This window comes from Bison bison, unplaced genomic scaffold (assembly GCF_000754665.1).
Source record: "Bison bison bison isolate TAMUID 2011002044 unplaced genomic scaffold, Bison_UMD1.0 scf7180017864535, whole genome shotgun sequence".
In the NCBI taxonomy this organism is placed as follows: Eukaryota; Metazoa; Chordata; class Mammalia; order Artiodactyla; family Bovidae; genus Bison; species Bison bison.
Window position 1 is genome coordinate 10,925,382 of NW_011495084.1, and position 14,032 is coordinate 10,939,413.

At 41.9% G+C, this 14,032-nt stretch overlaps 1 protein-coding gene across 4 annotated transcripts in view; it reads right to left on the minus strand.

The window, feature by feature from the left end:
• The window catches only part of POC1B (POC1 centriolar protein B), a 105,424-nt gene that overhangs the window by 73,701 nt on the left and 17,691 nt on the right, over window positions 1-14,032 (minus strand). For all 4 annotated transcript variants that reach the window (XM_010832059.1, XM_010832058.1, XM_010832057.1 and 1 more), the window contains exon 3: window positions 4,133-4,304. In XM_010832059.1, coding sequence (XP_010830361.1) covers window positions 4,133-4,304 — 172 coding nt within the window. The remainder of the gene's footprint in view (window positions 1-4,132; window positions 4,305-14,032) is intronic.

The following is a 14,032-nucleotide window of genomic DNA, read 5'->3' on the forward strand; positions in this document are numbered from 1 at the left end:
CAATGAGTCAACTCTTCGCATGAGGTGGCCAAAGTATTGGAGTTTCAGCTTTAGCATCAGTCCTTCCAAAGAACACCCAGGGCTGATCTCCTTCAGAATGGACTGGTTGGATCTCCTTGCAGTCCAAGGGACTCTCAAGAGTCTTCTCCAACACCACAGTTCAAAAGCATCAATTCTTTGGCTCTCAGCTTTCTTCACAGTCCAACTCTCACATCCATACATGACCACTGGAAAAACCATAGCCTTGACTAGATAGACATTTGCTAGCAAAGGAATATCTCCGCTTTTTAATATGCTGTCTAGGTCGGTCATAACTGTCCTTCCAAGGAGTAAGCATCTTTTAATTTCATGGCTGCAATCACCATCTGCACTGATATTTTGGAGCCCCCCAAAATAAAGTCTGACACTGTTTCCACTGTTTCCCCATCTATTTCCCATGAAATGATGGGGCAGATGCCATGATCTTTGTTTTCTGAATGTTGAGCTTTAAGCCAACTTTTTCACTCTCCTCTTTCACTTTCATCAAGAGGCTCTTTAGTTCCTCTTCGCTTTCTGCCAGAAGGGTCGTGTTATCTGCATATCTGAGGTTATTGATATTTCTCCTAGCAATCTTGATTCCAGTTTGTGCTTCTTCCAGCCCAGCGTTTCTCATGATGTACTACTCTGCATAGAAGTTAAATAAACAGGGTGACAAGATACAGCCTTGACTTACTCCTTTTCCTATCTGGAACCAGTCTTGTTCCATGTCCAGTTCTAACTGTTGCTTCCTGACCTGCATGTAGGTTTCTCAAGAAGCAGGTCAGGTGGTCTGGTATTCCCAGCTCTTTAAGAATTTTCCACAGTTTATTGTGATCCACACAGTCAAAGGCTTTGGCATAGTTAATAAAGCAGAAATAGATGTTTTTCTGGAACTCTCTTGCTTTTTCCATGATCCAGCAAATGTTGGCAATTTGATCTCTGGTTCCTCTGCCTTTTCTAAAACCAGCTTGAACATCTGGAAGTTCACTGTTCACATATTGCTGAAGTCTGGCTTGGAGAATTTTGAGCATTACTTTACTAGCGTGTGAGATGAGTGCAATTGTGCAGTAGTTCGAACATTCTCTGGCATTGCCTTTCTTTGGGATTGGAATGAAAACTGACCTTTTCCAGTCCTGTGGCCACTGTTGAGTTTTCCACATTTGCTGGCATATTGACTGCAGCACTTTCGCAGCATCATCTTCCAGGATTTGAAATAGCTCAACTGGAATTCCATCACCTCCACTAGCTTTGTTCATAGTGATGCTTCCTAAGGCCCACTTGACTTCACATTCCAGGATGTCTGGCTCTAGGTGAGTGATCACACCATCGTGATTATCTGGGTCATGAAGATCTTTTTTGTACAGTTCTTCTGGTATTCTTGCCACCTCTTCTTAACATCTTCTGCTTCTGTTAGGTCCATACCATTTCTGTCCTTTATTGAGCCCATCTTTGCAGGAAATGTTCCCTTGGTATCTCTAATTTTCTGGAAGAGATCTCTAGTCTTTTCTCATTCTGTTGTTTTCCTCTATTTATTTGCACTGATCGCTGAGGAAGGCTTTCTTATCTCTTCTTGCTATTCTTTGGAACTCTGCATTCAGATGCTTATGTTTCCTTTTCTCCTTTGCTTTTCACTTCTCTTCTTTTCACAGCTATTTGTAAGGCCTCCTCAGACAGCCATTTTGCTTTTTTGCATTTCTTTATGTTGAGGATGGTCTTGATCCCTGTCTCCTGTACAATGTCACGAACCTCCGTCCATAGTTCATCAGGCACTCTATCTATCAGATCTAGTCCCTTAAATTTATTTCTCACTTCCACTGCATAATCATAAGGAATTTGATTTAGGTCATACCTGAATGGTCTTTTCAGGTTTTCCCTACTTTCTTCAATTTAAGCCTGAATTTGGCAATAAGGAGTCCATGACAATAGTTCTTGGCAATAGGCAGGCCCAGCTGATGAATCCAGACCCCGTTCCAACAGGAAGCACGTAAGACCCCGAGACAGGAGTGCCCAGTGCTTGTTGTGCTGGTGCTTGGCTGATTTCTAGCTCCTCTCCAGTCTTAACAGAGTCTGTCCACCTCCCACACAAGTACCTGCCCTTTCTGCCCGAATTTTCTTGACTGCCCACTGTGACTAACGCCAGCCACACCTGCCTCCCAGCTCGCTCCTGCTAGCCTTTTTCAGACTTCTGATCACCAGCTGAGGTGTCCGTCTGCTCACCTGGCTGCCCACAGCTCCCCTCTCTGCCAGGCACACACACCACTCTTCCCCACCAGCGGCAGAATCCACCAATTTCTCCTCCTTCAAATCTCAAGTTGCAGTCAGGCTACTGTTGTGACCAACTGACCGACAGGATGTGGCAGAAGGCACAATGGGCAGGTTCCAGGCCCAGCCTTTAAGAAGTCTAGCAGCTTCGGCTTTGATTATCCTAGATTGTCCTACAGCTGCCATGCTGCAAGGAAGTCCTTTTATGCTGCTGCAGAAAGGGCATGTGGAGGACAAAGGTGCCCAGCCAATAGCCAACACCAAGGCCACCGGCATCTGAGGGAGGCACTGGACCTGCCAGCCCAGCTGCCAGTGTAATGAAGCCAACGGCCCACATTAACAGGGCAGTGGGATAAATCGTCCAGACAGCCCCGAAAACTGGGAGAAATAATAGTTACTGTCTTAAGCTACTAAGTTTGGGGACTGTTATGCAGCAACAGATAACTGGTTCATCAGTTTCCTTCTCATTGCCATGATCCACTATCGCCCTGGCCTGCTGAGATATGATTTAGGAAGAGGAACTAGACGTGTCTACACAAGCCTAATTGTGGTGCTTAGATCAGGCAGTGAAAATGAATGATCCGTGTGCTTTTAGCTCACCTACCCAGTGCCTTACTCACAGAGCTTTCCCCAAAATAGCAATTGGAGACGGAGGCTGTGCTGGAAACAGCAAACCACTAGTCCAAAATTCTCAAAGTCAAGGCTTTTAAAAATGCTTTCGCTTTTAGACCCTGAGCCAGTCTCTCTTCCTCACAACTCCCTCTTACACTGCTATCCGTAGTGTCAGAACATGTCAACACGTCACTTCTCCTCAGTAGTGTTTCCTGCCTGAAGATAATCTTCAGATTTCTCCATTTGGTTTCCTTTAGGCAGTGGCAGGGAAAAAAAGTGCCCACTGGCAGGGAAATGCTTCAGGAACTTTCATTTATTGGGGAGTGCCTGGGCCCATTCAGGCACAAACCACAGATCAAATCCTGCCCCCACAGAGTGAAGGAAAACATTTCTTATTATCTGAAGAGAAGTGATCTGATGTGTACATATCCCAGAAAACAAGGGGGTGGAGGACGGATGAAACAAGACTGATGGAACACTGAAGAACCACTGAACCCGGTGGATGGTTATGGTGGGGAGCTGTCACGCTATCTATTCTACTTTCAGATATGTTTGAAATGTATATAATTAAGAGTTTAAAAACTTAAAATAATCAAGGCTCAATAACTGCTTAAAATAGATGGACTATCAGCTAGGGTTTGAAAAGGTAGTAGGTTGAAAGCCAAAGTGTTAATTGCTCCGTCATGTCAGACTCTTTACAACCCTGTGGACTGCAGCCCACCAGGCTCGCCTGTCCATAGAACTCTCCAGGCAAGAATACTGGAGTGGGTAGCCATTCCCTGCTCCAGGGGATCTTCCCAACCCAGGGATCGAACCTGGGTCTCCTGTATTGCAGGCAGATTCTTTATCATCTGAGTCACCATAAACTGTAAAATCTTGGTTAGGCAGTCCGATGTGTATCTCTCTGGGGAGATGATCTAAAGCTTACATGAGACTGATAAAGGGATTGATAACCATCACCCCCCCAACCGCCTTTTCCACAAAAACACTTAAGACATTATTAAGCATATTCCCATGGTTAGAAATAATTTTCAAATAGAAGACACAATTATGAGTTCAAGATGAGGAAAAAATGGTATGAAATAATTTTACCAGGCCAGTACGCCTCGTTTGTGACTTAGACTAAAGATGTACAGGTAACTGGGGGGTTAGGCAACCCAAGAGGGACACAATGCACAGTTCAACCCCAGTTATCTTTTACATTTCTAAACCCACAGCATAGCAGCTGCTCTTCTCTTACTTATCAGGGATCCAGAGTCTAATGGTCCTGTCTCGTGATGCTGATGCCAGTAAGTTTCCAAGTGGAGAAAACTGCACGCTGGTGATAACGTCTTTGTGACCCACGTATCTGAAAGCTCTAGCTTGAGGCCTGAGACTCCACAGCATGAGAAATGTATCCCAAGAGCCGGTAGCTATTAAGAAATAGAAGAACAAAACCACTGTGTGTTAAAATGCAAACATAGGCATGTCTCATTACAATGGGCAGGGTATCTAATAACAAGACGTCCAGGTAACAGAGAGGCTGGAGGTGGCACGACAGACCAGGTAATGGCAAAATATTTTAACAAGAAACCCAAAGCCACATCACTAATCTGCAAGCATGGCTGTGTCCTATGTAGCCGTACAGCAGGATTAGTGGCCCCTGTATTTGGTTAGGACTCAATGACTACTAAAAAAAGGCAGCTCAGTACAACAGAGACACAGGACTGGGGGTCAGTTCTCTCTCTTTCAGGGTGACTGGGAAAGTAACTTCATCTCTGTGTCATAAGCACTGCATGCTTCTCCTGAGAGGGCTGGAAGAGATGATTTTTTTCAACTGTTCATATAGAGATAATTTCACAGTTGCAGAACAGTTATATTAACAGTATAACGAACATTAATATACTTTTTACCAGATCCACCTGTTGTTACTATTTTGCCCCTTTTGGTTTATAATTTGCTTGTGGGCCCACTCTCTCTTTTTCTGAACACAAGCATGCATGTGCATGCACGTGTGCGCACACACACACACACACAATTTTTTTCTTAAGCCATTTTGGGGTAAGTAAATTCAACACCATGGTACCTTTATTCCTAAATACTTAAGTGCATATTTCCAAGAATAAAGCTATTCTTCTACATACCAATAACACTGCAATCAACTTCACAAAATTTATCAGTGACAGTACTTTAAACGACAAAATGTTTTCCAGTTTTGTTAACTGACCAGTAATGTCTTTTATAGCTAGATAAGGTAGGCTTAAAACCCACTTTGTGCTGTTATGACATCCTACAATTAATAAAAGAATCATGTGTTTCAGACATCACCTTAAGGCTTTAAGAAAAGAAAGACAAATGGAATCAATAGTGGAAATAAATGCCTTTGATCAAGAAGTAAACAAATGAAAGACAGATCTAACTCTTGCCACAAAACCAAATGTTATATATGCATTGAAGTGAAGTGAAGTGAAAGTTGCTCAGTCATATCTGACTGTTTGTGACTCCATGGACTATATAATCCATGGAATTCTCCAGTGCAGAATACTAGAATGGGTAGCCATTCCCTTCTCCAGGGGAATCTTCCCAACTCAGGAATTTAACCCAGGTCTCCTGCATTGCAGGCGGATTCTTTACCAACTGAGCCACCAGGGAAGCCCATTATATATGCCTGTACCCCCAAAATAGCCCCAGGGAGAGAAACCAGGCCAGTGAGAATCATTAAGTTTATATTATAGAATGTTTAGGGAAAAATACCTTGAAACACAATTAGTATTATTGTTAGAAGAGAAAAAGTCTCTGAAGCTCTGAAAAGCTTCTAAGTTCTTTAGCCACAGATAAAATTCATTTGAACTTGGTCTATGCATTGTTTCCACGTAAAACAGTTAAAGTGAGTTTATAAGCTGCATACTATGCCCCCTTTTTTTCTTAAAGTACGAAAACTGATGTTCCATCACAATTCATCAAATTATTAAATAAATCAGGTTCAAATTATTTGCGGCTAATGTGAAAAAACAGGGAAAACAATGAATTATCATATGTGTTATATTTAGGACTCGAGTTCTAAGGTATTATACTACAAACAAGAGCTACAAAAGGGAATAAGACACAATTTCTTGGAACTACAATAGAGTAGGAGATAGCTCATCAGTAATGTCATACATATTCAGAGGACTTTTATATATTATTTATTCTTTTCTTCTTCCAGTTATGAGATATACATCATAAAATGATTATTGCAATAGATTTAGCAAACATCTATCATCTCACAATTCTTATTAAAGAAATAGAAAAAATTTTCCCTTGTGATAAGAACTCTTAGGACTTACTCTCTCAGCAATTTTCATATATAGCATTACAGCAGTGTTAATTAATGTTATACATCACGTCTCTTGTACTTATAATGGAAGCTTATACCTTTTCCCCATTCTTAATGTTATGAGTGGTGAGTGGTTCTGTTTAAGGAAAGGACATCCCCATTTGAGCAGAGACTTGAGTGAAATGAGGAGTGATTCAGGCTAAGACATGAAGAAAGAGCACTCCAGGCAGAAGGACTCCACCTGTAAGGGCCCAAGACAGCAATAAACTTGGCAGCCTAAGAAACAGCAAGGAGGCCAGCATGTCCGCCGGGACAGGGAGAAAAAGACAACCAGGGATGGAAGCCCAGAAGGAAGCAGATGCCAGCAAGGAGCCACGTGAGTGGTGTGTGTTTAGTTCTAAGCCACTGAAGGATTCTGAACAGGGGCATCTTGTGATTTAAGAAAACTGCCATTTTGACAGTGAGAAAAGGATGGGCTAGCCAACAATAATGGTGGGTCAACTGGGTATTCACAATGAGAAAGACAATGTCTCCTATATTTTATACTATACATAAAAATAATTCCATATGGATTACAGATCTAAATGCGATAGGTAGAACAATAAGCATTTAGAAGAGAACTTCAGTTCAGTTCAGTTCAGTCACTCAGTCGTGTCCAACTCTTTGCGACCCCATGAATCCCAGCACGCCAGGCCTCCCTGTCTATCACCAACTCCCGGAGTTCACTCAAACTCACGTTCATCGAGTTGGTGATGCCATCCAGCCATCTCATCCTCTGTCGTCCCCTTTTCCTCCTGCCCCCAATCCCTCCCAGCATCAGAGTCTCTTCCAATGAGTCAACTCTTCACATGAGGTGGTCAAAGTACTGGAGTTTCAGCTTTAGCATCATTCCTTCCAAAGAAATCCCAGGGCTGATCTCCTTCAGAATGGACTGGTGGGATCTCTTTGCAGTCCAAGGGACTCTCAAGAGTCTTCTCCAGCACCACAGTTCAAAAGTGTCAACTCTTCGGCGCTCAGCTGTCTTCACAGTCCAACTCTCACATCCATACATGACCACTGGAAAAACCATAGCCTGACTAGGTGGACCTTTGTTGGCAAAGTAATGTCTCTGCTTTTCAATATGCTGTCTAGTTTGGTCATAACTTTCCTTCCAAGGAGTAAGCGTCTTTTCATTTCATGTCTGCAGTCACCATCTGCAATGATTTTGGAGCCCAGAAAAATAAACTCTGACACTGTTTCCCCTTAGGGGAATATATTCATGGCCACTGGGGTAGGCATGACTATTTAAATAACACCTGAAAATTACTAAAATACTAAAAGAATGATAATTTATACTACACTAAAATTAAGAAATTTTATTCACTGAAAGACACCACTAAGAGAATAAAATGGCAAGCCACAGAGAGGAAAAAGATGTTCACAATACAGTTATCCAACATATAACAAAGAATATATAAAGAACCTTACAAGTCAATAAGGAAAGTCAAGAAAACACAGTAGGCAAATAGGCAAAGGGCTTAAATAGGCACTTCATAAGGGAAGATATACAAATGGCTAATAAATGTATAAAAAGGTGCTCAAATCCATTAGTCACCAGCGAAGTACAAATTAAAACGACAATGAGATATTACTACACTCTCATTAGAATGGCTACAATAGAAGACATCAGTTCAGTTCAGTCGCTCAGTCGTGTCCGACTTTTTGCGACCCCATGGCCTGCAGATCATCAGGCTTCCCTGTCTATCACCAACTCCCGGAGTTTATTCAAACTGATGCCCATAGAGTTGGTGATGCTATCCAAGCGTCTCATCCTAGGCTGCCCACTTCTCCTGCCCTCAGCATCAGGGTTTTTCTAATGAGTCAGTTCTTCACATCAGGTGGCCAAAGTATAGGAGCTTCAATTTCAGCATCAGTCCTTTTAATGAATATTCAGGACTGATTTCTTCCAGGATTGACCGATTGGCTCTCCTGCAGTCCAAGGGACTCCCAAGAGTCCTCTACAACACCACAATTCAAAATCATCAATTCTTTGGTGCTCAGCTTTCTTTATAATCCAATTCTCACATCCATACATGACTACTGGGAAAAACCATAGCTTTGACTAGACGGACTGTTATCACAAAGTAATGTCTCTGTTTTTTATTATGCTGTCTAGGTTGGTCATAACTTTTCTTCCAAGGAGCAAGCTTCTTTTAATTTCATGGCTGCAGTCACCATCTGCAGTGATTTTGGAGCCCAAGAAATTAAAGTTTCTCACTGTTTCCATTGTTTCCCCATCTATTTGCCATGTGATGGGACCAGATGCCATGATCTTCGTTTTCTGAATGTTGAGCTTTAAGCCAGCTTTTTCACTCTCTTTCACTTTCATCAAGAGGCTCTTTAGTTCTTCTTTGCTTTCTGCTGTAAGGGTGGTGTCATCTGCATATCTGAGGTTATTGATATTTCTCCCAGCAATCTTGATTCCAGTTTGTGCTTCATCCAGCCCAGCGCTACTCATGATGTATTCTGCCTGTAAATTAGATAGGCAGGGTGACAACATACAGCCGTGACATACTCCTTTCCCTATTTGGAACCAGTCGGTTGTTCCATGTCCAATTCTAACTGATGCTTCTTGCCCTGTATACAGATTTCTCAGGAGGCAGGTAAGGTGGTCTGGTATTCCCATCTCTTTAAGGATTTTCCACAGTTTGCTGTGATCCACACAGTCAAAGGTTTTGGCATAGTCAATAAAGCAGAAATTTTTCTGGAACTCTCTTGTTTTTTCGATGATCCAACGGATGTTGGCAATTTGATGTCTGGTTCCTCTGGCTTTTTTAAAACCAGCTTGAACATCTGGAAGTTCTCAGCTCATGTACTGTTGAAGCCTCACTTGGAGAATTTTAAGCATTACTTTGCTAATGTGTGAGATAAGTGCAACTGTGCAGTAGTTTGAACATTCTTTGGCATTGCCTTTCTTTGGGATTGGAATGAAAACTGACCTTTTCCAGTCCTGTGGCCACTGCTGTTTTCCAAATTTGCTGGCATATTGAGTGCAGCACTTTCTCAGCATCATCTTTCAGGATTTGAAATAGCTCAACTGGAATTCCATCACCTCCACTAGCTTTGCTCATAGTGATACTTCCTAAGGCCCACTTGACTTTGCATTCCAGAATGTCTAGCTTTAGCTGAGTGATCACACAATTGTGGTTATCTGGGTCATGAAGATCTTTTTTGTATAGTTCTTCCGTGTATTCTTGCCACCTCTTCTTAATATCTTCTGCTTCTGTTAGGTCCATACCATTTCTGTCCTTTATTGAGCCCATCTTTGCATGAAATGTTCCCTTGGTATCTCTAATTTTCTTGAAGAGATCTCTAGTCTTTCTCATTCTATTGTTTTCCTCTAGTTCTTTGCACTGATCACTGAGGAAGGCTTTCTTAACTCTCCTTGCTAGTCTTTGGAATTCTGCATTCAAATGGGTATATCTTTCCTTTTCTCCTTTGCCTTTAGCTTCTCTCCTTTTCTCAGCTATTTGTAAGGCCTCCTCAGACAACCATTTTGCCTTTTTGTGTTTCTTTTTCTTGGGGATGGTCTTGATCACTGCCTCCTGTACAATGTCACAAACTTCCATCTATAGTTCTTGAGGCACTGTATCAGATCCAATCCCTTGAATCTATTTGTCATTTCCATTGTATAATCGTAAGGGATTTGATTTAGGTCATCCCTGAATGGTCTAGTGGTTTTTTCTACTTTCTTCAATTTAAGTCTGAATTTGGCAATAAGGAGTTCATGATCTGAGCCACAGTAAACTCCCAGTCTTGTTTTTGCTGACTATATACAGCTTCTCCATCTTCAGCTGCAAAGAATATAATCAATCTGTTTTTGGTATTGACCATCTGGTGATGTCCATGTGTAGAGTCTTCTCTTGTGTTGTTGGAAGAAGGTGTTTGCTATGACCAGTGTATTCTCTTGACAAAACTGTGTTAGCCTTTGCCCTGCTTCATTCTGTACTCTAAGGCCAAATTTGCCTGTTACTCCAGGTATCTCTTGACTTCCTGCTTTTGCATTCCAGTTCCCTATAATGAAAAGGACATCTTTTTTGGGGTGTTAGTTCTAGAAGGTCTTGTATATCTTCATAGAACCATTCAACTTCAGCATCTTTAGTATTACTGGTTGGGGCATAGACTTGGATTACTGTGATATTGAATGGTTTACCTTGGAAATGAACAGAGATCATTTTGTTATTTTTGAGATTGCATCCAAGTACTGCATTTCAGACTCTTTTGTTAACTATGAGGGCTACTCCATTTCTTCTAAGGGATTCTTGCCCACAGTAGTAGATATAATGGTCATCTGAGTTAAATTCACCCACTCCAGTCCATTTTAGTTCACTGATTCCTAGAATGTCGATGTTCACTCTTAGCATCTCCTGTTTGACCACTTCCAATTTACCGTGATGCATGAACCTAACCTTCCAGGTTCTGATGCAGTATTGTTCTCTACAGCATCAGACTTTACTTCCATTACCAGTCACATCCACAACTGGGTGGTGTTTTTGCTTTGGCTCCGTCTCTTCATTCTTTCTGGAGTTATTTCTCCACTGATCTCCAGTAGCATATTGGGCACCTACTGACCTGGGGGGTTCATCTTTCAGTGTCCTATCTTTTTGCCTTTTCATACTGTTCATGGGGTTCTCAAGGCAAGAATACTGAAGTGCTTTGCCATTCCCTTCTCCAGGGGATGGTGTTTTGTCAGAACTCTCCACCATGACCTGTCCTTCTTGGGTGGTCCTATATGGCATAGCTCATAGTTTCATTGAGTTAGATACGGCTGTGCTCCATGTGATCAGAGACTGAGTCAGACCTGCCTTTGAGTGTTTCAGTGTCTCCTGTGGAGGTATGGGTCAGAAATTCTTACACATGTTCAGCAGAAGATATATACAGTGATGTTTATTGGAACTACTACTCAAAGAAGACCAAAACTAGAAACCCAATTGCCCATCGAAATAAAACGGATACACAAATTGTGGTATATACATACTGTGTACCTGTGTAATTAAAATGCACTCATGAAGTTCAAGAAGCAAAACTGATCTAAGGAGTTAGAAGTCAGCATAGAGATTATGTGGGTGGCAGGCAGGGAGGACAGTGGCTAGAAAGGAGATCAAGGGTACTGGCAAAACAGGCAAGTCACATTGTGGAGATTCAGCAAGCTGTTCAAAGTTGGTACATATCTTATACTTCAAAAAAATGTTTAGACAAAACAAACAAAAAAAATCTCAGTCTGGCTGTTGTTTGGAGTGCATACAGAGGGAAAAAGGAAATCAGTTTGGAGGCTGTTGCAATAGTCCAGCCAGAAGGAGGTGGTCTGGACCAGGCTGAAGGGTGTGGAAACAGGAGAAGTAGTCAAAACCAAGGTATATTGTAAAGACAGAGTCCACAAGGTTTGCAAACGCACTAGATGTGAGGGGGAAAGGCAGAAAAGAAAACAAAGGTGCCTGGCTGCTGGCCTGGGCACCCAGGTGAATGCTAGAGATATTTAATGAGATTAAGGCAATTAAGGTATTAAGTGAAACAATACTCATAAGCCAAGCCTGGCACACAGAAAACACTCAGCTGTAGCTATCATTATGGTAGTTTTAGTTTTTGCTACTGTCAGCAGTGGCAGTGTGGATAATACATTAAAGACTGGAAATTGGATGGGGTCACTCAAGCAGTAAGTCTAGATACAGAAGCGGATGAAGGCACTTGACCTGGAGAGAAGGAAGTGAAAGGAAGGAGCCATTAGTGGAGTAGAAAGGGCCAGGAGACTGCGGTGTCCAGGAACAGAGTGTGTACTCACAGAGGGTGACAGAGCTGCTGTCAAAGGCTTCAAAGAGACTTGGTAAGATCAGGCCTGAACACGACCAGCTACATTTGGGATTCAGTATAAGATATAAACGTGGGGTCTCTTGTAGGAAATCAGTGAAAATGTCAAGACCAGGATGGTAGGGCCTTAAACTAAATGTGGGACTTACGTGACCCCACAGGTCAACTGCCCAAGAAGCCAGCTGTAGGCCCGAGGATCAAAGGCTGGTTTGGCAGCAGAATTGTTTCAGTGGAGTGGTGGGATCAAAGCTGGAACGGTGTGGGTTGAGGACAAAATGGGAGGGAGGCAGTAGAGAGAGTTAAGACACACAACTGACCCACGAACTCACTGAAGCTTATAGGGTCCCTAATATTCAATATGGCAAGGACCAGGAAAAAATGTTATTATAGGATCAATGTGAAGTGACAATTAATTGGGGCTGGTGGTGGGGGTGGGAGAGACACAGAGCCAGAGACACAGAATATGACACAACCAACATGGTGACACAGGAATTGAGCTTTTACATATTTCCTCAGAAAAGGAAAAGGGCACTTTAACATTAGAGTTAGTGTTAGCTGCTCAGTCGTGTCCAACTCTGTGATCCCATGGACGGCAGCCCACCATGCTCCTCTGTCCATGGGATTTCTCTAGGCCAGAATATTGGAGTGGGTAGCCATTCCCTTCTCCAGGGGATCTTCCCGACTCAGGGATTGAACCTGGGTCTCCTGCATTGCAGGCAGATTCTTTACTGTCTGAGCCACTATGGAAACCCTTACCCTTAACCAGAGTGGATGCTCAAAAATTGTTAGCTTTAGAGTTGATGGCTACTTACCTGTATTACAGCAATACTTGCTGTTATCAGCATGAGGCCTGCTAAAGAGAAGTGACAGAAAGCAGGATGAACGCTTAGTTTAAAGGATGTGGACAGTTAATCCTGAGAGCCAGGTGGCAGTTTCGAGCCCTATTAATGATGAAACACTAGCAGCAGAGATGTCCCACTTAAAACTCTGTGGCTCAGCACACATGCTACATTGTCTTCCAATTTTCAAGAAAACAGAAAAAGGACTAACAATCTACAAATCGCTCATGAATGCATTCTTCTTGGAAACTATGAAAAGCGACACTGAATTTCCCTCCTTAGTTCCTTAACCGTGACCCACCAAACGCTAACACCATCATAATAAAAGATATTTGATTATTGGTATCCGTGCTGTACTGTGTCAACTTGGAATCTGCGTTCATACATTTCCAGCAAACCACACCCTCTATAAACATTACCCCCATCATTTAAAATGTCAAAGCTTGTACCTAAGCACCATCTGTTTGAGATTAACTATCAGAGGGAGGAAGCTAAAAGTTTAATAAGTCTAGCCACTAAAAAAAAAATCTTTAAATTCTATTCTATAACAGTAGTCCATTGTTTCAAGAAATCCTCATTAGGACAAAAGAAAGAACAGAGTCCACATTCACCTGGAGCTGACAACAAAGAATATACTAATGGTTTGCTCTCCATAATGTCCAAAAGGGCATCAGTTGTGTTGAATAGCAATGACTTTCTTTAATCAACCCAAGCGCTCTCACTGATTTAACCAAAATCAACTACGGTTAATTAGAGGCTTGCTTTGTAAGAAATACCTTTTCTGGAAACTATGGTATTGCCTCTGGTTTTTTTACATTTGTTGTTAAATTCCTATATCTATTCTGTTGTGCAAGTGTGTATGATACAGAATTCCAATATTACAGGAGTATTTACTGAATTTCCCTCCAGCCCTTGGCCACCTGGTTCCCCTTCCGGGAGGCATATTTAACATATTTGTTTAAGCATAGAGGAGAGAAGATACTCATTTTCTTGAGTATCCTCCTATGTGCTTAAACAAATATGGGTGTCTAGTCACATTTTTGTCTAGATTATTTATAATTTTTTCCTCCAGTTTTATTGAGACATAACTGACATACTATACTGTATAAATTTAAGGTGTACAGCATAATGATTTGACTTACATGCCTCAAATGATTACCAC